The 22,545-nt window shown below is 54.8% G+C and overlaps 1 protein-coding gene across 5 annotated transcripts; it reads right to left on the bottom strand.

Moving 5' to 3' along the window:
• Window positions 1-1,191: 1,191 nt before the first annotated feature.
• Window positions 1,192-21,892, bottom strand: Cacnb1 (calcium voltage-gated channel auxiliary subunit beta 1). 5 transcript variants are annotated; one of them, XM_028889457.2, is made up of 14 exons: window positions 21,611-21,892; window positions 18,955-19,041; window positions 15,836-15,955; window positions 13,618-13,740; window positions 12,944-13,080; window positions 12,660-12,736; window positions 12,137-12,291; window positions 11,139-11,219; window positions 10,657-10,715; window positions 10,376-10,485; window positions 10,069-10,220; window positions 5,376-5,471; window positions 4,790-4,975; window positions 1,192-3,040 (listed from the first exon to the last, which is right to left on the bottom strand). In XM_028889457.2, the coding sequence occupies exons 1-14, from the start codon at window positions 21,692-21,694 to the stop codon at window positions 2,579-2,581; spliced, it is 1,929 nt and encodes a 642-aa protein (XP_028745290.1). In that variant the 5' UTR covers window positions 21,695-21,892; the 3' UTR covers window positions 1,192-2,578. The 5 variants fall into 5 exon arrangements, with proteins under 5 accessions (XP_028745290.1, XP_028745287.1, XP_037056510.1 ...); XM_028889454.2 differs by lacking the exon at window positions 12,137-12,291 and adding an exon at window positions 11,478-11,497 and having other exon boundaries at window positions 21,611-21,891; XM_037200615.1 differs by lacking the exon at window positions 21,611-21,892 and adding an exon at window positions 19,218-19,732.
• Between the last annotated feature and the right edge of the window lie 653 nt (window positions 21,893-22,545).

Genomic DNA, 22,545 nt, shown 5'->3' with positions numbered 1-22,545 from the left:
GCAGGGTGAGGAAGCTTGCAGGTGCTGCGTGAGGCAGGATATGGGTGAGAGACCACATCCTGCCACCTGCTTGGTGTGTTCTCTTCACATGTCTCGGGGGGCTGGTCTCTACCACCTCTTCATATAAGCGGATAAGCTCCTCAGCCCTGAAGCTGGTTCTCAGAACCCACGTGGTGGCACATCTGTAACCCTGTGATCCCAGCACTCAGGAGGCCAAGGCAGGAGAATTGCTATGAGTTTGAGTCCCGCCTCAACTACATGAGTTCCAGGTCAGTCAGGGCTACATAGCAATCTCTGTCCCAAAATAAAATGTTCTGGCATGGTGGCTCACACACACCTGGGACCCCAGCATCTGGGGAAGCTGAAGCGAGTCCAGGCCAGCTGGAGACACAAAGTGAACTCCAGGTGAGCCTTGTTTACACTGTGAGACCCTGACTGGGAGGGTGGAGGGGATCCAAAACCCAAAAACTGGTTGCTGAGGGCATGGTGATCTATGTCTTTAAACTCAGCACTCGGGAGGCAAGGCAGACAAGCCCAGGTGAGTTCCAGTTGAAAAATAAAAAGAATCCCAGAGCAGCTGAGGGTCACCCCTCCCTGGTGAGGTGAGTTACTAGGGTACAGGGAGATCAAAGCAGAAAGGGAAGAAAACAAACAAAAACAAAAACAAAGAGTGCATGTGTCTTTACGATGTGAACCAGGCGGTGGTGGTGGCCCACGCCTTTAATCCCAGCACTCGGGAGGCAGAGCCAGGAGGATCTCTGTGAGTTCAAGTCCAGCCTGGTCTACAGAGCAAGATCCAGGACAGGCAGCAAAACTACATAGAGAAATCCTGTCTCGGAAAAACAAAAATAAATAAATAAATAAATAATAAAATAAAAATAAATAAAATATGTGAACCAGTGGGTCTGGAACCCACCCAGTGAGCAATATCCCACTCAGCATCACCCCCACCCACTTCTGCAGGGAAGAAACAGATTAAGATATGAGCTTGTAGCTGAATGAAGAACGCTTGTAGGCAGTTCAGAACCAGCAAAACAAAGCGCCAGCTCTCCTTTGCCCCAACAGCTGGGGCACAGCTTTTTCCTGCGCCCCCCTTTGCTCCCCGACAGGTCCTCAGCTCCCACTACTGAGAGCCCGTGAGGCTGCTAAGCTGACTACGCGTGGTGGCACCAAAGAAACAGGCTCAGGAAGTGGCCGCAAAGGACGGGGCTGCGGTTTTATATGTGGCAAAATATCTCTCCTAGAGGAGTACAGACAAATAGACAGACAGGTGGGCACGGGACAAGACAGGGAGCGAAAGGTCGGGCAGTGGTATCTTCTAACCGGTAAGTGGAAGCTGCACCCCGCCCCCAGGTGGGGGGTGGGACATTGGCACAGGTGGCGGGCGAGACAGGCGTGAGGTGCCCATCCCTGAGGCGGGCAGCTGGGCAGGGCCCAGTCCTCGTTGGCACAATCGGCTCTCTCTGGACCAGCTGTGATGCTGGGGAGGGGCAGGGCTGCTGGACTATAGGGATGCTGAGGCTAAGGATGCCCCAAGGGAGAGGGGCTACCAAGGCCTCTCTTGGGGAAAGTGGACACTGGGAAAGGACAGGACCACAAGAGGCAGATACAGAGAAGCAGCAGCAACCAAGACCCCTAGGGGAGACCCAAGGTTCTCAGGCAGCCCCTGGATGATGGTCACCTCTTGGGCACCAACCCACAGAGCCTCTCCCCTGGGGCCTCAGGGTGACGGCGAAGGAGCAGTTTTTTTTTTTGGTTTAGAATGAGGTGGACCAAAATAGTCATGGTCTCCACACCCAGGTGGCACGGAGATGTGGGGCTCAGATGCAGAGAGCCCCTCTCATCGATGGCGGCAGGCAGGGAAGGCTGTGGACAAAGCTCATTCCTGGGGGAGGCAAGGGCGAGGGTACGGGGGCGGGGCAGGGCAGCATCTTGATTTGCTCACTCCTCAAGGTTCTCGGCCCTGGGCTCTTGCCATGGCCATAGAGAGGGCACAACTGATGTCTGTCAGCTTCCACCCGGCCCTACTCCCCAGGGCCAGCTCCACACGGGGTTCCAAGCTGTGGCTTCCACCCACCAGAGAATGCTGCTAGGAAACAAGGTTATGAGATGGACATGGTGGGGGACCCTGGGTCTGGGGTTTGGGGAAGATTCAGCGGCCTCTCTCTTCAGGAAAAGCACCCAACCTTTCCCAAATACCTCTATGTTGGTAAAAGAAGCCCCACCCCCGCCCCTATTAGGACCTTCCCGTTCAGCCCCGAGTAGAAAGAGTTGAGGAAGTGCACCTTTTCTCTGGGAGGGAGAGAGCCCCCCTAAGATGGGGAAAGGGGGGCACTTCAGAAAGTAGGTATTCCCCCATCCACCCACAGCAGTTAGGGAAGAACCTAGAGCTGGGGATTTAGGGCCTCCCAGGAGTTGGGATGATAACCACCAAAGAAACCCCCGTCTTTGAGCAAAGGCATCTGAAAGTGAGGGACACAGCGCCCCCTAGAGGCAAGACACATCTCGGGTGGTGCGCCCCTCTTCTCTCCCCTCCCCGGGCTCAGAGCCTTTCCTCTCCCGACGCTGCCCCTGCCTCTCAGCGGATGTAGACGCCTTGTCCCCAGCCCTCCAGCTCATTCTTATTGCGCCCCAGAACCGGCCCACCACCCTCCGCACAGTAGCGGGCCTTATTCCGGCCCCGGTTCCGGTTGTCGGTCATCTCCTCCTCATAGTCTTCTTCGTCTTCCCAGGAACCCTGCCGGGCTGGTGGTGTGCCTCCCCCTGCAGGGTCTCCAGGCCCTGGGCCCTCTGAGGGGTCTGTCTCCATGTCCACACACGAGTCTCCCGGCTCCGTGTAGGCAGAGTTTCGGCTGCCGGGGGTGTCAGCATCAAATGTGTCTTGGCGGGACAGTGCCCGCAGGGTGCCTGCCCGGCCAGGTGGGTGGTTGCTGGGGTAAGGGCCCCGGGGCTGGCCCAGCTCCCCGGGGTACTCGTGCACGCTGGCATGCTCCCCAGCGGCCCGGTCCAGCGGCTGGTCCCCGGAAGCAAGGTAGGGTCCCTGGTTAGCAGACAGACGGCACGCACCATGCAGATCAGGCAGGGGTGAGAAAAACACAACAAAGCAAGGCAGGTTAGTGATGGTGCTAAGACACCAGCCTGGCTCCTGGAGGGCTCTGACTCTAGGGGAGGGGCACCCAGGACCAGGGCCATCGGCTCTAGAGCTCAGCCTGAGGGCAGGCCACAGGACATTTGCTCAGGCCATCTGCTCCTCTAGCAGCCTGAGGGCACCCAACTTCATCTGAGCATGAACTCGCTCTCCTGGTAACCATGGTAAGGAGCCCTGAATAATTAGTCACAGGTTCCTCAGTGCATGTTATTAATGCTTTCCTGGGTTAATCATCGTTAACAGCTCATTAGTATTGCCATTCATTAGCGGTTGCTTGGGTTAGTCAATCCTCCAATTTTCCAAATACACTGAGATTTCAGCTCCAACTCACTGACCCCAGCTTCCTCTGCCCACACTAGACCTCAGTCACAGGCTTCCAGAATCCCACACTTCTCCCATTCCTTAGACAAACGAGTCTCCAAGGTTGATGGGATTTCTCTCCTGCCCCCTCGAAAGCACTCAGAGCAGCCTATTTAAAGACAGCTAATGATTCCATGGCTCCGCCCCTCAACTCTCCACCCACAGCTGGAGACCATGAGGTGGCCCAAGGCCCTGGTCACCGGGGGCTGACAGTTCCTGCCATCTCGAGCTGTGTGGCTAAGCAAATGGTACCCTCCTCTGTGGCACCGTGTCCTGGTTAGGATGTGATGGGAAATAGACTACAGCACCAGTTTCCAAATGGCTTCCTGGAGCTGCTCTATGGCAGAGTGGGGAGAGCAAAGAAGTGTCTCTGGGGTCCCCCGGGCAGGGAAGGAAGGGCCGGGCCCCCAGCTCCCCTTGAGTAGACCCAGGATGGCCCAGCTTCGCCAAACAAGTGGGCTCTGTTGCTGAAAACACAGAGATGCAGGAGTCTAGAATGACTTCATAGTGTTCTGGCTCTAACCCAGACCATCCACTTAATGGTGTGGGCTCAGAGCTGGGCTGAGGCTCCGTGGGAGGAGAGCCTTTCCTGCACTCTGTCTCCCTGGGAGACGGTGGAAGGCACAGCTTAGCACATAGATGCTGCAGCTTGGGTCCCTCAAGGATGGCTGGGGAGGGACAAGTTCTCTGGATTCGATGGCCCCCACTCTGTCAGCTCTAAAGTGGGTGTGGAGCTGAGAGCTGTATCGTTAGCTTGTAATTCCAGCATCCAGGAGGCAGGAGGATTGCCTCCAGTTCGAAGCCAGTCTGGAACACTGGAAATTCCAGGCCAGCTACTGCCAGAATGAAACTATGTTTCCAAAAATCAACAACAACAACAACAAAAGAAAAGGGTGTAGAGTCCAAAGCACAAGCCTATCCGTCTTCCTCAGATTTTCTTCCTAGTCCTTGGACTCACAAGGGTTCCCATCAGGCCTCAGATCCAACGGGCAGCAGATGCAGTTCTAAGGGACCAGTCCCAGGGAGGCAGCACCAGCCAGCCCCCAGTCCCACCAAAAACCACAGACACCAGACGCTGCCGCTCACCACGTTTTTTACAAAATTAAAGCTCTTCCCTTCCTTCCCCATGTTCCCTGCACTCCAGGGTGGGAGGGAAGACCGCAGAGACACCGGCTACATGGCGTGCTCCTGTGGCTGGGCCACCGCGTCGCCTCCCTGCGGTGAGGCCTCCAGCCCGCCCCAGAAGCTGAGATTTCTCCTGAGCGAGGTGAGCACCTGTACCTGGAGGTTGGAGACGGGGGCAGGGCTGGCAGCCAGAGCTGCGGAAGCCATGGTGCGGTTCAGCAGCGGATTGGGTGGCGTGCTGCTGGGCGGGTGTGTGGCCTTCCAGTAGGCTTCCAAGTACTCGGCCAGGTGCTCGCAGGCATCTTCCAATTGGTTCTCGTCCAGGATTATGTCAAACATTTCCTGTGGAGGTGGGGTTAGGGGCGGGGCTGGGATGAGCGGGGGCGTGACCAAGGGTTGAAGGTGTGGCCTGGGTGCAGTGGGTGGAGTCAAGGGGTTGAAGGACAAGGTTAAAAGGCCTCTGGATGTGGAGCAAGGAAAGGACACTCAGACCTACAAAGGACAGAACTGCAGATCTCAGCCCAGCTCCCTCAAATTCTAGGAATAAGGAAACCAGGGCTTGGCTCCGCACTAAGGAGTGTTCGAGCCATTTGCAACGAGCCAGTCCTCTTTATCCAAGGGCCACTCTGTACCCAAAGACCTGTCCCAGATGCTGTCTTCTATGCCGGCTGAAGGGAAGAGGAGAACCCAAACGCATACCCTCCCTCCCCTCCCCTCCCCCACCCCAGGTCTGAGCACTCACGGGGGGACACTGTGCCAGTTTCTCCGAGGCTGCTATTTGGACATTGAGGTGTTTGGATTGAGACTTCCCTCGAGATTTGATGAGCCTCTGCAGTACCTGGTCGGGGGAAAGAGACAGAGAGCTAGAAGGCCACAGGCAAGTTTAAAAGACAGATTCTGCTAGGAGCCAGTGGGAAATCAGAGTCAGATCGGTGGAATGTTCCATGATTCTCTGCCCTGAGCACCTCTGCCAGAATGATCTCACAAGCTCTATGTCCACTACATAAGGCTCAGGCTCATGGCTACATGCAAGACACACACACACACACACACACACACACACACACACACCTACAAGTTTTATTCTCATCCTCCAGTCCCACTTCCTCTTGCCCATGTGAACAACAGTGAACATCCTTCATGGAGGAACTCCTGACTGGATACCAGCACAGTTCTGACTTTGTTTTTGAGATGAGGGACTGCTTTGTCGCCCATGCTGACATCCAACAGGTCCTGGGTACTGTTGATCTGCTGCCTCTTGCCTAGTCTCCTGAGTGGCTGGCACATGCCACACGCTACCTGGTTGTTCTGTGCTTCTTTACATGATCAATTTAGTCCTCCCAATACTAAATCCAGCCGTGGAGGAACATCAGACTCCAGCTGAGAGATGGTCTACAACATGATTGGCCTATACTATTGCAAATGTCACTGTCATAAAAATCTAAAGAAAGCTGGAGAGCTACTCCATATCAGGAAGACTACCTGCACCAGGCGGTGGTGGCGCACACCTTTAATCCCAGCACTTGGGAGGCAGAAGCAAATGGATCTCTGTGAGTTCGAGGCCAGCCTGGTCTACAGAGTGAATTCTAGAACAGCCAGTGCTACATAGAGAAACTCTGTTTAGAAAAACAAACAAAAAACTACATGCAGTGTGATCCTGGGTGGACTCCTGGGTTATGGAAAATGGTATTATTATGGAGAGTGCTGGGACAATTGAAGAAAGCTAAATATGGGCTACAGACCTAGAACTCAATATGAAGACCAGCTGGCCTTGAACTCACAGAGATCCACCTACTTCTGCCTCCTGAGTGCTGGGATTAAAGGTGTGCACCGCACTTTTAGATAACATATGGTTTGGGGTGGGCACTGAGACAAGCTCAGGCTGGCCTTGAACTTACAACGTAGCTATAGCTGACCTAAACTTCTGATCTCCCTGCCTCACCCTCCCAAAAATCTCGTGGTTTTAAGAAACACATGCTGAAGTAAATAGGATGAAGGCATAAGGTTTTTTTGTTAAGTGTGATCTGAGAACTGAATTCAGGGGCTCATACATACCAAGCTTATAATCTATTAAAAAATAAAATTGAAATGCCAGGGTAGTGGTGAATGCCTTTAGTCCCAGCACTCAGGAGGCAAAGGTAGGGGGATCTCTGTAGTTCAAAGCCAACCTGATCTACATAGTGAGTTCCAGGCTACATAGTGTGAAACCTCATCTCATACAAAATAAAAACAAAAATAAAATAAAATTGGAGCTTGGCGGGATGGCACAGGCCTGTCATCCCAGTACTCAGGAATCCAATGCAGGAGGCTCTGGGGATTGAGGCCAGACTTATCCTCATAATGAAAATGAGAACAAAGATTAATTAATTGAAATAAAATAAAATTGGACTAGAGGTATAGCCTGGTGGCATAGCACTTGCTTCACACTTACAAGATTCTGGGTTTGATCCCTAGCAGGGAAAAAATGAAATGAATTGAAATGGCAAGAGGTGGAATCAGTCAGATCAAAAGTCCAAGACCAGGCCGGTAGCTCAGTTGGTAAAGTGCTTGTCCCAAGACTAAAGATCTGTGTTCAATCCCCAGGACCAACATAAAACGTTGGGCATGGTGGTGTGGGCTTATAATTCTAGTGGTGAGAAAGTAGAGACAAGGGGATCCCGGGGCCAGTCAGCCTCGCCTACCAGATCAGGGACAGAGCCTTTCTCAAAAACTGTGGATGGCACCTGAGGAATGACATGGGAGGTTGTCCTCTGGCCTACCACACACACACCAACACACACACACTCACACACACACAAACACACACACACACACACACACTCACACACAGCTGCATATACACAAGAAGTTCAGTGTCATCAATGTGAACATACACAGTGAGTTCAAGGCTAGCCTGTGATACCCCATCTCAAAACAAACAAACAAACAAACACCAAAACAAAACAAAAAGCCAGAGCATGGTAATACATGCCAGCATGTGCCTAAAATCTTAAGCACTTAGGAAACAGAGTCAAGAGGATCAGTGAATTTGAAGCCAGAACGGATTACATGAGATCCTGTCTCAAAGACTGAAAACAAAGTGAACAGAAAGAATATGGCACCTTCATGGGTAGCAGGCTTTTTGTATAATTAATCCATTTACTAAGTTTTCACAATAATCACTGAAGTGTGACTAGGTAGAAAGTAGGGCACAGAGGCGTTGGAAGACTTGCCAGGAGAACACAGTAATGCTAAGTAGGAAGCACTCGGAGCCCACGCCCATAACCTCAACAGAGGAAATGGAATCTCTGTTACATCCATGACCTCATTTGATCTCTTCAACCTCTCCACCCTCAAGTATGTAAATCTCCTCACGCCAGTTATTCCATTAAGAACTGAGGACTTGCCGGCGGATGGTGGCCCACGCCTTTAATCCCAGCACTCGGGAGGCAGAGCCAGGCGGATCTCTGTGAGTTTGAGGCCAGCCTGGGCTACCAAATGAGTTCCAGGAAAGGCGCAAAGCTACACAGAGAAACGCTGTCTCGAAAAACAAACAAACAAACAAAAGAACTGAGGACTCAGAAAGGTTAAGAAAATGACACAGGGTTCTTAGCTCACAGGACAGTCCTAACTACCACAGCTGCCTTCATCAACTGGACTGTGCAATGGGCCTTTAAATGCCAGGTGTGGTGGCCTATCCCTGCAACCCAGCCATGGAGAGGCTGAGGCAGGAGGATCATAAGCTCAAGGCCAGCGTAAGCTATGTGTGACCGTGCCTCAGAATTAATTAAGTTGAAAATTTAGAACAAGCTGGGCGGTGGCGGCACACGACTTTAATCCCAGCACTTGGGAGGCAGAGGCAGGCGGATCTTGGATTTCGGCCAGCATAGGCTACAGAGCGAGATCCAGGACAGCCAGGGCTACACAAAGGAATCCTGTCTCGAAAAACAAAACCAAATACATAAATAAATAAAAATGTAGAACAAAACCTTTGCTGGGCACTGGTAGCATACACCTTTAACATCAGCACTCAGGAGGTAGAGGTAGGCAGACCTCTGTGAGTTCAAGGCCAGCCTGGTCTACAGAGTGAGTTCCAGGACAGCCAGAGCTACACAGAGAAACCCTGTCTCAAACCAAAACCCAGATCAAAACCAAACAAAATCTTCACCTAAATTCCTCTTCCATGTTTCTCAGATCCCCACTAATATCTGACGGGGAAGTTCGTGGCGCCAAGGGTGATGTCACCTGTACTGGTCCCAGCATTTGGTAGGCTGAAGCAGAGGCAAGTTCAAGCTACACAGGGAGACCCGCTGTAGTGGGTAGCTGTTCCAGTTTTGACCTTGAAGCACCGCCCCCAGTGAGGAAGCCGGTAACTGCCACGCCCACCTATGCCCTGCCCCTGGGTCGTGGCGGAGATGGGAGCCCTTAAGAATGATTGAGGCCCTCTTGGCTCCTCGTGATCCTGGATGCTGCATTGCAGATCAAGTCAGAGTTCTCCAGAGAACCACGCTGGACTGAACCTCACCTCTCCCGGATCCTGCAGCCAACCCCTTTACTGGCTGTAAGTTACCCCAAAATAAACCTCCTTTTAACTACCAGATTAACTATGTGGAGTTGCCTTGTTAAATCCCTGCATCACCCTGTCTTGAAATGAAAGATGGCTCAGTGGTTAAGAGCAGTCAGTACTGTGCCGGGTGGTGGCGAATACATTTGATCCCAGCACTTGGGAGGCAGAGGCAAGTGCATCTCTGTGAGTTCAAGGCCGGCCTGGTCTACAGAACTGGTTCCAAAACAGCCAGGGCTACTCAGAGAAACTAACTACCTTTAAAAATTAAGTAAAAATTTGAACAAAGATCATGCCCTGCACTTGCAGAGGACTCAGGTTTGATTTCTGGCATGGCATCCATGTGGGACAACTCACAACCACCTGAGACTCCAGCTCCAGAGAGAGCCTATGCCTCTGGCCTCCAGGGCATATATAGATACATGATTAAAGAGGAAAAATTTAAAGGAGGAAGGAGAAAGTTCACAGTCACAACATGATGAAAATGAAACCAGCCTCCCCGCCAGTGTCCTCATGACAACAGTACAGTGAAAAAGGCCTGACCTTAGAAGATTCAGAACTTCCCAACGGCCACACAGCTGGGTTACACCAGAACAAACCACACCAGAGGCACGTGCTGATCCAATGATGGAGCAAAAGAGTGGAGATGAGTCTGAACTCCGTAACCCTAATACAATTTGTAATACTGACTACCCAGAAGGTACAGACTCTTTCCCGACCACTTTCCATCCACATTAGATTGTGTAGTCCCAATATCCACATTGAGTCGTACAGAGAAGGGAACTAAGGCTGGGGGAAGCGGGAGGAAGTCAGTAGAAGGAACCATGCAGCCCCGCTCCGGAACATTCTTTGTAGACCATGTCTACCATTAGAACCAGTCTCCTGCACTCACCTTGGGAGATGTGATCTTGATGTAAACAATGATGGGGGCCAGCGAAGTTTTAGAGAGCTGGGCTGGATGGTTGATGGTGTCAGCGTCCAGGGCGACCAGCTGCAAGGTCCGGGCCAGCTCGAAGATCCGCTCAATCTCGCTCTGTACCTCAGCTGGGGCATGGAGTCAAGGGAGGGATGATTGTATAAAGTACCCCCCGCCCCCAGAGGGAGTGGAGAGAGGGAATGCTTCTGGAGAATTCCCAGCATTTCACATCCTACCCACCCTGACAGGCAGAGAGGGAGAAGAGAGTAGGCGGGCAGCTCACCCAGGCTGGAGCGTGTGTTGGAGCGCTCGATGATAATGTGTTTGCTGGGGTTGTTGAGGACTGAGCGCTTGGCCAGAGAAATGTCGGCCGTGACCCGAGTGATGGAAATCCTGGAGGACCAGGCAGGAAGGAAGTCAGGGTTTGGGTGGGCAAGAACACACTGTCCACTCACAGGTTTCAGGCCTGCCACCCTTGTCTCTGCCTGAGAGTCCCAGAGTGGTCCTTCCAGGCATCTTGTTCATCCCCAAGCGGAAGTGGGGAGCCATCTCTCAGGGTCTCACCTGCCATCAAAGCGATGCTTCAGGAAGTCAAACAATGCTTTCTGCATCATGTCTGTTACCTGTCATTGCGAGGGAGGGTGGAGGAGGGGCGTTGGAAGGGAAAGGAGAAGTCAGGCTCTGAAAACCCCCAGGAGGTCAGCTGGCTGGGCATCTGGACCCCCCACCCCCACCCCTCTTTCTACCTTCTTTCAAAACTCTTGAGATGAAGGGGCCTCTAGAGGGGTGGGATCCTCCTCAGGGTCTGGGGCCTCCAATGCAGCCCGATTCCCACTGGTCTCTTAAGTGGCATCTCTAAGAGAGTTCTTAAGAGTTTCCCTTGGGAGACTGGGCCCTCCTGAGTGGACTTCTCATGGGTCAGGCCCCTCTGGGGGTCTTCTCTAAAGGGGTGTGGGCTTTGGGGATACAGGATCTTTGGGAGATTTTTCTAAGCATACTCTGGAGGTCTGGGCCCATCTAGGTGCACAGCCTTTTAGAGCTCCTACCTCATAGCCCTTGAGCGACGGTCCCACCAGGATGATGGGTCTCATGGAAGGCACCACGTCGTAGGGGGGCACATGCTCTGTCTGGGAGGGAAGCAGGGAAGGGAAACCCCAGGTAGAGATGGCATCGGCCCCTCTCCCCACGCCTCCAGGCTCCCACATGCAGCCTTTCCTCCTCCCTTTGACCCCAAAGCCCAGATGTGGGTGTCAGGGGATGGGGGGAAGGGATGGCTGGGAAGGACCAGGAAGGGAGGGTAAAGGGAGGAAGATATGGGGATGGGCGTTAGAAGGTCCCCCAGCTCATCCCAGCATGGGACAGACACAGAAAGCTGTTATACTCACCGACTTCTGCTTCTGTTTGGCTGGGTCCAGAGATTGCCAGGAGGGGGGAGGGAAGGAGGAGGGGAAGGTACCAGGCAGGGGTAGAAGGCCAGGGGGGAGCCAGGACAGGAGAAGGGGCAAGAAGGGTAGACGAGGAAAAATAACAGGCATGCGTGTTAGTGACAGACAGAGCCAGAGAGGGGATGGGCCCCGGGCCAAAGGGGAGACAGAGGTGGCCTTGGAGGCAGGACTGACAATCATCCAGTGGACTTGAGAACAGGGGGACATGCCTCCCGTCCCTTCAGTCTAGCTCCGGAAAGAGCTAGAGAAATTGGAAGCCCCCAATTCAGAGCCCACCCTCTGCTCCGTTGGATATCTGCCTGGGTATTTTAAGGGTTCCCCTGAGGATCTGCTCTGCATCCAGTAGACCCCTTCATATATCCACTCATAGAATAGGATGGAATGAACGTCATTCCATCCTTTACAACCCTGGGAGTGGGCTTTTATACAGAGAGGGATGGTCCCACCCCATCTGGTCCCACCCCCACCCCCATATATCCAGCTAGGCAGAAAGCCCCAAGGCTTGAGGTAAAGACTGGACCACATCTGGACCACTCCAGCCCCTGTCTTTGCCAAGAGCTGGGTCCTGACTCCCCTCACAAGAAATCAGACAGAAGTACCTTCTTAAAGAAGGGGATGCGCTTGCCGTGGGGTGGCGGCGTGGTGACGCTGCTCACACTAGTCTTGGCGGAGCCGCTCTGCTCCCCCAGCTCTGCCTCCTCATCCTCTAACTCTAGGGGGTCTAGCTCAAAGGCTAAGTTAGTCATTTCGTTACCTGGACCAGTCGGGAAGGAGGTGAAGGGAGAGGAAGTGAGATGAGCATGGAGACACAGTGCAGAACACAAGGATGGGGTGGGGGGAGAAAGAGAGAAGAGGTGAATGGAACAGGGCTAGGAGAATGGATGGATGGGGGGATGGAGGGCAGAGGGAAGGCAGAGAGATGGAGCTACCACAGAGGGGGGACAGGAGAGACACAACAGGCTCAGCTTGTAGGATAGCCTTTCCTCGAGGGAGAGGTACCACCGTATGTGTATGGGGGACTCGGAACTGGGGTACCTCCTATGGCGGGGGGGGGGCACCTTGTGGAGAGACCACCCCACCCAGCAAAAGCTCTCTCTGCCCCGGGTTGCAGGCAGCGCTTACCACTGGCAGGGGGCGTGGGGCGGCGGGTGCCAGTCACCACGTCTCCCAGACTGGAACTGGAGTTGTCCCCGGACTTGCTGTGTGGGAGGGGAAGCAAAGGAACTGGTGGTGAGCACGGGCGGGCGGGCGGGCGTGGGGCTGCAGGACTTCAGTTGGGACCTGCGTGCGTGCCTTGTAGTTCCGCACCCCACCCCCACCTCCACACACCCCCACCCCGTAAGGCCACGGGCAGCTCCGGGGCCCCTCCAAAGATAGCGATGCCCCCACCCCCTGCAGGCAGACACCTGGAGCTGAGGCGGTTCTGGCGCAGGGTCTGTTCCTGCAGCAGGCGAAGGCTATCCAGTTTGACGGGGCTGGGGATGAAGCCGACCTCGCAGCCTTCCTTCACCAGCCGCCCAATCCACCAGTCATTGTTGTACTTCTGTGAACAAGAGACCCAGAGGGAGACTGCAGGGGGGAGGCACAGCCACCCTCCGGGGAGACCTCCAAGCGGCCAGCCCTGCCAGCAGATGGCTCCCTCAAACCACCCCCCCACGCCTGGCTTCAGTCTCTGATGAAAGCCCCCCAACTTCCAAGACAATGCCAAGACCCTCAGCTAGAGAGGAGGGAAGACCGCTCCGGCCTCCCCGAGACCCACCCATACTACAGGACACCAGCAGCGGGCATGAAAGTTGACCCCTCCGTGCACCAGGTCCACTGTCACTCTACCACAGGACTCAACAAACCCTCTCAACATCTTTGTGACCTCGGCCTTGCCATCCCTGGACCAACGAAAACTCAGGGGCTCAGAGAGGTACGGCGATTTGCCTAAGGTTGCACAGCAGACTCAGCCCAGCTGTGCTCGGCTCAGCAGCTTTTTCCCACTAGACTTCCAGATACCCCTGGCACCGCTACCCGTACACCCCTAATTTCCCACCCCCACCCCCACCTCCCTCCGGATGCCAAGTGTTCAGCCCACCTCCTTGATGTGAAGGAAGTCTTTGGGCTCAAAGGTGATGGCCACTCCCTGCACAGGCACCTCGTCCCCGGGAGATGGGTTGTAGCCAACATTTGTCCGAACAGCAAAAGCCACTGGTTTGGTCTAGAGGAGACACAGGAGGTGGATGAAGCTAGAGGGCCGAGGCCAAGCTGCACCTTGCTTGACTAGGAGAGTGACTATGTGGTTTGCTTTATAAATTATTCATTAAAGTGTATACTGAATGGACGGTGTGGTTTTCTGTAACTTTAACAATAAAAAGGCGGGGAGATAGCTCATCAGATAATGGCATTTACTGTACGAGCTTGGCCACTTGAGTCTGATCAACATAAGGAGAGGCGGATGGAGAGAACCGACTTTACAAAGGTGTACTCTGTCTCCACATGTGTACCAGAGCATGCGTATCCACACACATACAGCATCATGCCCAAACACACACAAGAGCACACACACTGATTAAAAAGAAAAGAAGCTGGGCGGTGGTGGCGCACGCCTTTAATCCCAGCACTGGGGAGGCAGAGGCAGGGGGATCTCAGAGAAACCCTGTCTTGAGAAAAGAGAGAGAGAGACAGAAAGAGAAAAAAGAAACACAAACTGGAATCCAGGGCTGGAGAGATAGATGGCTTAGTAGGTAAAGGTACCTGCCACCTGCCACCAAGTTTGGCAGACAATCTGAGTTCGATCCCCAGGACTGATATGGTGGAAGGAGAGACCCACCTCCCACAAGTTGTCCCCTGACCTCCACACGCACACCACAACATGCAACACAGACATACAAAAACAAGATAAATTTTAAAGCATTTGAAAACGGGATCTAGCCCCATCACGGTGGAGGGGGGCCTTGGGGAACGACGGACAGGGATGGTACAGCTGCTGCTCGCTGTGGCCGGACAGCGTAACTGGTCTCACCAGCGCTTCCTCATTTCGTCACAAAATTCCAGGATTTTGTGGAGAATTCTTATTATCTCCACTTTGTTTTATTTAGTTTATTTATTTCAAGATGCCAGAGCTCAGGGCTGTCATCAAGCTCTCAGGAGGCTGAAGCAGGAGGCTGTCTCTGAGTTCAAGTTAGTCTAAGCTATATAATGAGTTCCAGGCCGGCCTGGATTACAGGAAATGCCTCATAAATGTTTTTTAAGATGTTCGCTGTTGTTGTTTTGTTTTGCAGGACTGGGGATTGAACCAAGGCTTTGCATGCAAGGCAAGTGCTCCAATACTGAGCCTATTAGATCTCACTACAATTTATGTTGATTTCTAGCTTTTATTTTACTTTTGATTTGGTTTAATTTTTAAAATTTGTGTGTGTGTGTGTGTGTGTGTGTGTGTGTGTGTGTGTGTGTGTGTGTGCCGGGGTGTGATGGCGTACATCTCTAATCCCAGCACTTGGGCAGCAGAGACAGGGGGATCTCTATAAGTTTGAGGCCAGCCTGGTCTATATAGTGAGTTCCAGGTCAGCCAAAGCTACATAATGAGACACTGTCTCAAAAACAAATAAGTAAAGCAATCTTTTAAAAGAACCTAGACTTTGATATTTAACATTGTTTGTCCTTCCAAGAGCATCAGATACGTTGTTTTGTGCATATTATGGTGTCATGGAAAGTTGACAAAAAGCCACCATCATGGCTGTGAGATGGTTCAGTAGGTAAAGTGCTTGTGCCGTGTGTGTGTGTGTGTAGGTGTGTGTGTGTGTGTGTGTGTGGAGGTGTGTGTGTGTGTGGAGGGGGAATCAGGACTAGAAGCTGGGTGTATTCTGAAGACTGAAACAGAAACATCGAAGTTCAAGGCAAGTATGGGCCACCTAGGGAGACTCAGCCTCTAGAATGAACAACAACCAAGGCTGGGTGGGATTCCGACTCAAGGATGTTTGATTCTAGAAAGTAGGTTTGTTTTCCTGGTGGTGCTGAGGACTGAACCCAGGACCTTGTGCAAGCTAAACAAGCGCTCTGCTATTGAGCTGCCTCCCTGGCCCAGGAAGAAACAATTTCATCCCCTATCAAGCGATGTGGAAATAGCATCAGAGACTTTGAATGCTGTCTGAGGAGGAAGAAGATAGCACGGCTCATATTCTCTTCACAGACCTCTGCAAGTAACTGGTCCAAAACTCAACCCTGGGTCCTGCCCAGGCTCTCTCGGGATGGGGGTAAGGGAGGGGGTGAGGACGATGCCCACAAGCTCCCTTCCCCTCATCTATCTGCCTCACCTTGGCTTTCTCGAGCTGGGCCAAGGCCTGGCGCTCTGCCTCCTTCCTTAATGCTTCCCGGTCCTCCTCCAGAGACACATCAGAGTCCGAAGGGCGGCTGGTGTAGGACTCGGCCGAGCCCTGAAAGCAGAGGGGGTCGGCTCAGGGCAGCGCCACTTCTTCCGGCTCCTGGGAAGGCATGGAGGTGCTACCCATCTTAAAGACCTAAAGCTCCACCAGTCCAGCACAATGCCACAAGGCCTAGAAAGAGGGATTATTAGGGAGAAGAGTCCAGGGATCCAGGTTTGCAGGCCCATGGGATGAGTGTGACCCCAGGAAAGGTGAAAACTGCAAGCTGGGGGGTGAAGGCAAGTCCAAAGACAGCTGCTTGGGGCTTGGGAGGGGGTGGGAACCCGATAGGGCACGGCCCACGGGAGGAGCGCCAGGGGATGAATCCGGCTCCCGGCTCCTCCTCCTTCCCCACCCTGCCCCCTCAGTGGCTGAGTGAGAAGGCACAGCAGAAGCTCAACACCATCCTTTCCGGGGACCGTAGTCACCTTCTTAGACCTGAATCCTCACTGTTGCCCATGGGTGGCCTGTTGGAATGACAGGGCCACCAAAAATATTGCTTGAGGATCCAGGGAGCAAGACGCCTACTTCCCCTCCCCCTCTGGTTGGGAATTTCTGAATAGAAGTCACCCAGAGCCAACCCCAGACTCTCCTAGGATTGTCAGGGCAGAGCAGACAGGAGACACAGTGCAGAGCAGAACATGGAATAGCCTCTGCCCCCAGACTAGGCTGCCAGAATGCCAGGGTAAAGTCAGGTTATGAAGACTGAGTGTGCCAGGAAGCCAACTTGGACCATAGTCACCATCCCAGAGTGCAAAGGACTCTAGCAGAGAGACATCTACACGTATGAGACACATGGAACCTGTACAGATGTCATGGTGCTGGTCAGGAATGTGCAGACATGTGTGTGTATATTTGGAAATACAAAATGAGTGCTTGAAAAGATGTACTCCATAGTGTGCGCGGGGTGTGAACAACCCAGGCACCAAGGGCAGCCCAGAGGTCTGTGTCCCTGACGGCAGGAGACAAAGGGTGGCAGAGGATGTGGGGATTTGTTGTGACTTCTAGGGTGATGGCAGACAAGTGTGGGAGGGAGTATGGGGAAGATGTGGGATTACAGGAATGGGAGGGATCTCTTCTGAGGGCAGGGAAGAGACACTTGGCTGGGATTGTCCATTAGTTTGGCATGGAGAGAGGAGGCCAAGACCTACCTCTCCCCAAACACCCCTGGCCATCACTTGGTACAGGCATTGCCTTCCTAGGGAAAATCTGAGAATGGGGGGTTCACTGGAGGAGGGTTAGGCTAGGGATTTGGGTCACTAAATTAAACCTGGAAAAGAGACACAAAGCTAGGGGAGGGAGAAGCAAAAGAAACCCCATTCTCCCCTGTTACACAGCCCCCCAAAACAGGAATACAGATGGCCAGACAGACAGAGAGACAAGCAGAGGTGGACAGGCAGAGAGGCACCCACTGACCCCAACAGTACACATATGCACACACGCACGCACGCACATACACACAATCAGAAATGGGAGACAGGAAAGAGTCAGGAAGCAAGGAGATGGGCTGGAGACAGGCCCTCCCTCCACAGCAATTCGAGGGGCTGCTCCCCCCACCCCCTACCTGCCCCATCCCCAGCTCACCACTACCAGGGTCCGGCTGAGCACCTCCATCCCGGCGCCCTCAGTGCCCGGCCCTGCTGGCCTAGGGGTGGCCCCCGCAGCCCGTTCCCCCAGGAGCTCAGGTTACAAGTAGAGTTGCTACATGTGCAAACTGCTGGGGTATATTTAGCTCAGAGATGTGGCAAGGTCTGCCCCCCACTCCCGCCACCTACTGGGGGTGGGACTTGGGGAGCTAAGAGGAGCAAGAATGGGAGGCTGTGGGGTCTGACCCCCCGTGGCTGGCAAAGGGGGAAACCGAAGGCTCTTCCTGCCACGAGGAACAACAAAAGCATGCCATCGCGCTGTCTAGACCGGGCCTTGGCCCAGTTCTGGAACAGGAGGGCTGGAGGATTGATTAAAGGAAGGGCTTCTGCTCTGTTTGTGTATTCTGAACACACGCAGATCAAGGCCTCCCTTCCGTCTCTGGAGCTAGGCCTGGGCTCACCTGTGCAACCTAGAGCTAGAAGAATCAAAAGGAAAGTCCTCACTCCGGTCAGTGATGCTTCTGCCTGCTACTACCTTCTCTCTCTCTCTCTCTCTCTCTCTCTCTCTCTCTCTCTCTCTCTCTCTCTCTCTTTCTCTCTTGGATACTGGGGCTCCCCCCAGTGGCCCCTCCCACTGGGGACCCCTTTGCCCTCCCATGCTCTGACTAGTATCTCCTTAACACACGCCTTTCCTCGTCTGATCCCAAGACCCTCTTGCCTTTTTTGGGTACCAGGCTTTGTTGAGATGCTCAGTAGTCATAGCAACCACATTGCCTCCTCACTGCTTCTCCCCAGCCTAAGATGGCCTGGGGTTGAGGGAAGAGAGGAAAGTGTGGCAGTTTTCCCAGCTCAGCATGAGGGCCCAGTGAGATACTGTCAGCACCCACTTCAGCTAGGGATGCAGGCTGCAGCTCTCTGAAGCGAAACACCTCTCCTCCTATACCTTGCTCTCTGTCCATAGTGAAGAGTGGTATTTGGAAGTGGGGGGACATGTGTTCCTGACCCATACCGAACCAGGGCCCGGTGTGTCTCAGCTTATTTCCAAGCACCTGCCTCAGCCCCACCCTGTCACAGATTCTGGGGGAGGACATGGAAGCCGACAGCCGGCAGGGGGAGTGGGTGACAGCCCGAAGCAAGCCAGGAGGAGGCAGGCCAGGCTGTCCCTGAATGAGATGACGCAGGCAGGCAGGCAGGCAGGCAGCAGGGGCTGGTAGCTGGTGCTGGAGGAGGGGCTGGCGGGGGCGGGGGCTGAGGCAGTGGGTACAGCTGACAGAACATCCAGGAGAGGTCACGGGGTGTCAAGAGAGTTGTGGTGGCTCCGGGCAGGTGACAAATGATAGGAGAAAGGGTGGGGTGCCTGGAGAAAGTCGCAGGCCAGCCTGCACCAACCAGCTGCAGCTCCCTCCCAAGCCACCATCCCGTTACCTGGCGGACAAAGCTGTTGGATGTCGTATCCGAGGATGTGCTCCCATCTGATCGTTTGAATCGCCCTTTCCTCTTGCTGTATTTGCCCTAGAGGGGTGGGGAAGGAGCAAGAGTGAAATCAGGAAGACCCTTTCCCAGTTCACCTCCTAACGGGGCCGGGGCTGCAGCCTACCCCCAGGACTGTCTGCCCTGCCCCACCCCTGTCTCCAGCTGCTCCTTCTAGAGGTGGCCAGCCTGATAGGAAAGAGGGTCTTCCACCTCACCCAGACAACAGCCACCATGAGGAACCGTGCCAGAGAGCCTGGGATGCACACACAGGGATCCCCAAATCAAGCCGAAGGCTGGGAAGCAGAGGGACGGAGGAATGGGAGGTTCATTAGGCAGCAGAGCTAATTAAGATGCTGGGCAGGCTGCAGCAGCCCCGGGGGAAGGGAGAGGCTGCCTGCAGTGCTGGGGGGCGGGCGGGCGGAGGAAGAGAGGGGGATGTCCCCTCCCCTGCATCTGGAGCTGAGGGGGCAGAGTATGCTGTGCCCCCAGAGAGAGGAGGGCTGGCAACCCAGGGCCAGGATCGGTTTCTCCCCTGAGCCCAACTCTGGTGCTTCCTGCTTTCCAGAGTAGGAAGGGTACAGCACTCAGCTCTTGAGGACCCAAAGCCACATTTCTGGTGAAGGAAAAGAGGGAGGAGGCACAGAACCGTGTCTGGAAAGTAAACATCCAACCTGTGGCCTGGTGCCTGGGAGGAGATTCTGCTTCCCACTCTCACCTCCGCCCTACCAGGACCTCCCTCCTCGTAACCAGTGTTTCTATTCCTCCCCAAGGTAGGATCCACCCTACTCCCACCCCAGCCACTACTGCCCAGCCCCCTCCCCACAGTACTAACCCTGCTCCATCAATCTGAAGGCCCTTTCGGCCCCCACCCCAAGCTGAGACTAGGACCTAGTCCTGCCGGTCCCAGGTAAGATGGCATCAATCTTCTATTTTACTGGACACTTAACTAGGGTGGGGGTTCCTGCCTGACCTCTCAGATGCCAAAGGTATGGGCCAAGGCTTCAAGCATCTCTACGCTTCCTACAAGAGATCTGCTTCTTTGCTCTCTCTCTCGATTCCCCCCTACACACACACACACACACACACACACACACACACACACACACACACACACGGCCCTTGCCCAGTACAGAATGGGCAAAATGCCCAAAAGCCCTGCTCTCAGCCTCTGTCTCAGACTTTCTTTGATCAAAGAACCTACATGAGCCTGAACCACACTTCAGGCTCTGGCTCCTGAGACCTGGTAACAAGGAGGATGGATAGCCAGGCATAGTAACCCCAGACTGTAATCTCAGCACTTCCAAGGTAGAGGCAGGAGGATCAGGAGTTCAGGGCCAGCCTAAACTCCTAACACACACACACACACACACACACACACACACACACACACACACACCATGCACACATGAATAATAGGACTCTTCCATGATCCTCCTTTCTTCTTTCAAATTGGACACACAGATAAACTAGTTTTGAGGTTCCCTCTGAGGCTCCTGCAGTGAATGAACCTGGGACTCTTTCACATCACCACCCCAACCCAGCTGAGCAAAGGGAGTGGCATTCAGAGGGACAGGGGACAGCTGAAAGGAAGGCATCAGTCAGCTGCCTTCCAGGCTCCAAGGGGCCTAGGGCGGAGGAATGAGGTATTTTTAGGTCTGACCTGACCACCCCCCCCCCATACACACCCATCAACCACATCTTGGTGCTTACAGTTGCTCCAGGCTGACCACAGCAATGCAAGAGTTAATGCTATCCTTGGAGAAGGACAAGTCCGTGAGAAATCCCCTGGCATGGCCACCACATAACCCTGAGGGTCATTCTTTGGGGACTTTCTATGCCCAAGAAGGCCCCTACCAGGGGGTAACCCAGGGACATAGAAAAAGTAAGAGTGGGAGGAGGCAGAGCCCCTCCCCCAGGTAAAACAGCTTCCTCCCCTCCAAGACAGTGAGTTGGCACCCGTCCAACTTTCCAAACTTTGGAGGCTCCCACCCCTTGGGGCAGGGGGGAGGGGTAAGCCAATGTGGGTGTCGAGGGGAAGGAAACATCCAAGCGAGAGATGGAGACCAGGTGACTAGGGGAGGGCCTCCCGGGGCTGAGCCCTTCCCCACCTTCGAAAGCCAGCGTCTGAGCCTTCGAAGGCCTGTTGGCAACGCCCTCTGACCATCCTCTCTGCCGTCTCCCAGTACTACCCCCACCCCACCCACACCCGCTAGCGCCCCCAAACGTGCTCTGCGTCGCCCCCCTCGCCGGATTCGCTCGCCGGCCTCCCTCCAACTCCTCTTCTCAAGGCCTGGATTTCCCCCAGCCCCCATCAGCAGCCCCGCTGTCAGTCCGCTGGAGCCTGTACCCCAGCGGCAGGGACCTGGACGCGGGGGAGACCTGGAGGCGAGGCTGACAGGCATTCCACCCGCCCCCATCTCCGCTCCGCAGGACCGCAGCCCAACTCCAATAGTCCATCGATCATTAACCCTCGAGAACAGGGGGTCGCGCAGACACCCCTCTCCCATCCACGCCGGGCATATAACCCTTTCCTTCCCGGGGCTTCCCGAGCCAAGCCCAAGGTCCGCAGGAGCGGTCCCTTTCCCTCGAGCCCGGCACCTCCCCTCACCTGCGGGCTGGGGTCGAAGACCTCCATGGGGATCTCCTGGGAAGGTGGGTAAGGGCCCCGGGACATGCCGCTCTTCTGGACCATGGAGAAGATCCTCCCGTCCGGCCGCCCGCCCGGCCCAGCCGGGCGCTCTCAGCGCATGGGAGAGGCCGTCCGAGCCGAGGGCAGCGCGGCGTCGCGCAGCCAGCACCGGGTGCAGTCGCCCAGCCCGACCTCGGGCTGCACGCTCGCCGCCTTGCCGCCCTCCCGGCTCGCGCTCTCGTCTCTGCGGCCGCCGCCGCCGCCGCCGCCGCCGCCTCCGCCCCTGAAGGCTCAGCATCTCCCCCCGCCCCTCCCTCGCTCCCGCCCCGCGCCGCGGCCCCGCCCCTCGAGCCCCTCCGCGGGGTGCGCGCAGACAATGGCCGGGTGGCGGAGCCCGCTGGCCTCCCGATCCCAGAGGGGCTTGACCGCTGTCCTCCGATTATCCTAGGGTGAGGGCATCTGCAGAGGACCAAGGGAAAACCGGCCTTGAGGCTGGGGTGGAGGTTGGGGTGGGGGGGCCTTTACCAGTGAGTGCCAAGCGCTGAAGCGCAGGTTGGCACCGCTGGCACTGCCTCCCTCTCTGTCCTAAACTACTCTCCCAGCGGGTCTCCTGCTTGGGCCACCGGAACTTCCCGGTCCCTGTAATCCTGGGACCTGGCTTTAACTCCTTTCTCCCCAGTGTGGGGCCCAGGCCGCCATGAAGCCGGCAGAGTGAAGCTCCCTCTCCAGCCAGGCTATAGGGCTGTTGGCTGGGGGCTGAGGAGGGGGTGAGTGTCCAAAGGGAGAGGCCAGCAGGGACAGCAGGACGCTGTCCAGGGAGTGCTTCTGCCTTATCAGTTCCTAAGGTCCCCCAGGCCCTTCCGAAGGACCAGGAGTCAGGCTTGGGGAAGTCCCTGTTGCCTAGAACAGAAAGG

This window comes from Peromyscus leucopus, chromosome 8b (assembly GCF_004664715.2).
Source record: "Peromyscus leucopus breed LL Stock chromosome 8b, UCI_PerLeu_2.1, whole genome shotgun sequence".
Taxonomy (NCBI): Eukaryota; Metazoa; Chordata; class Mammalia; order Rodentia; family Cricetidae; genus Peromyscus; species Peromyscus leucopus.
The sequence above is the reverse complement of the archived record's forward strand: the minus strand, read 5'-3'. Positions and strand labels throughout refer to the sequence as shown.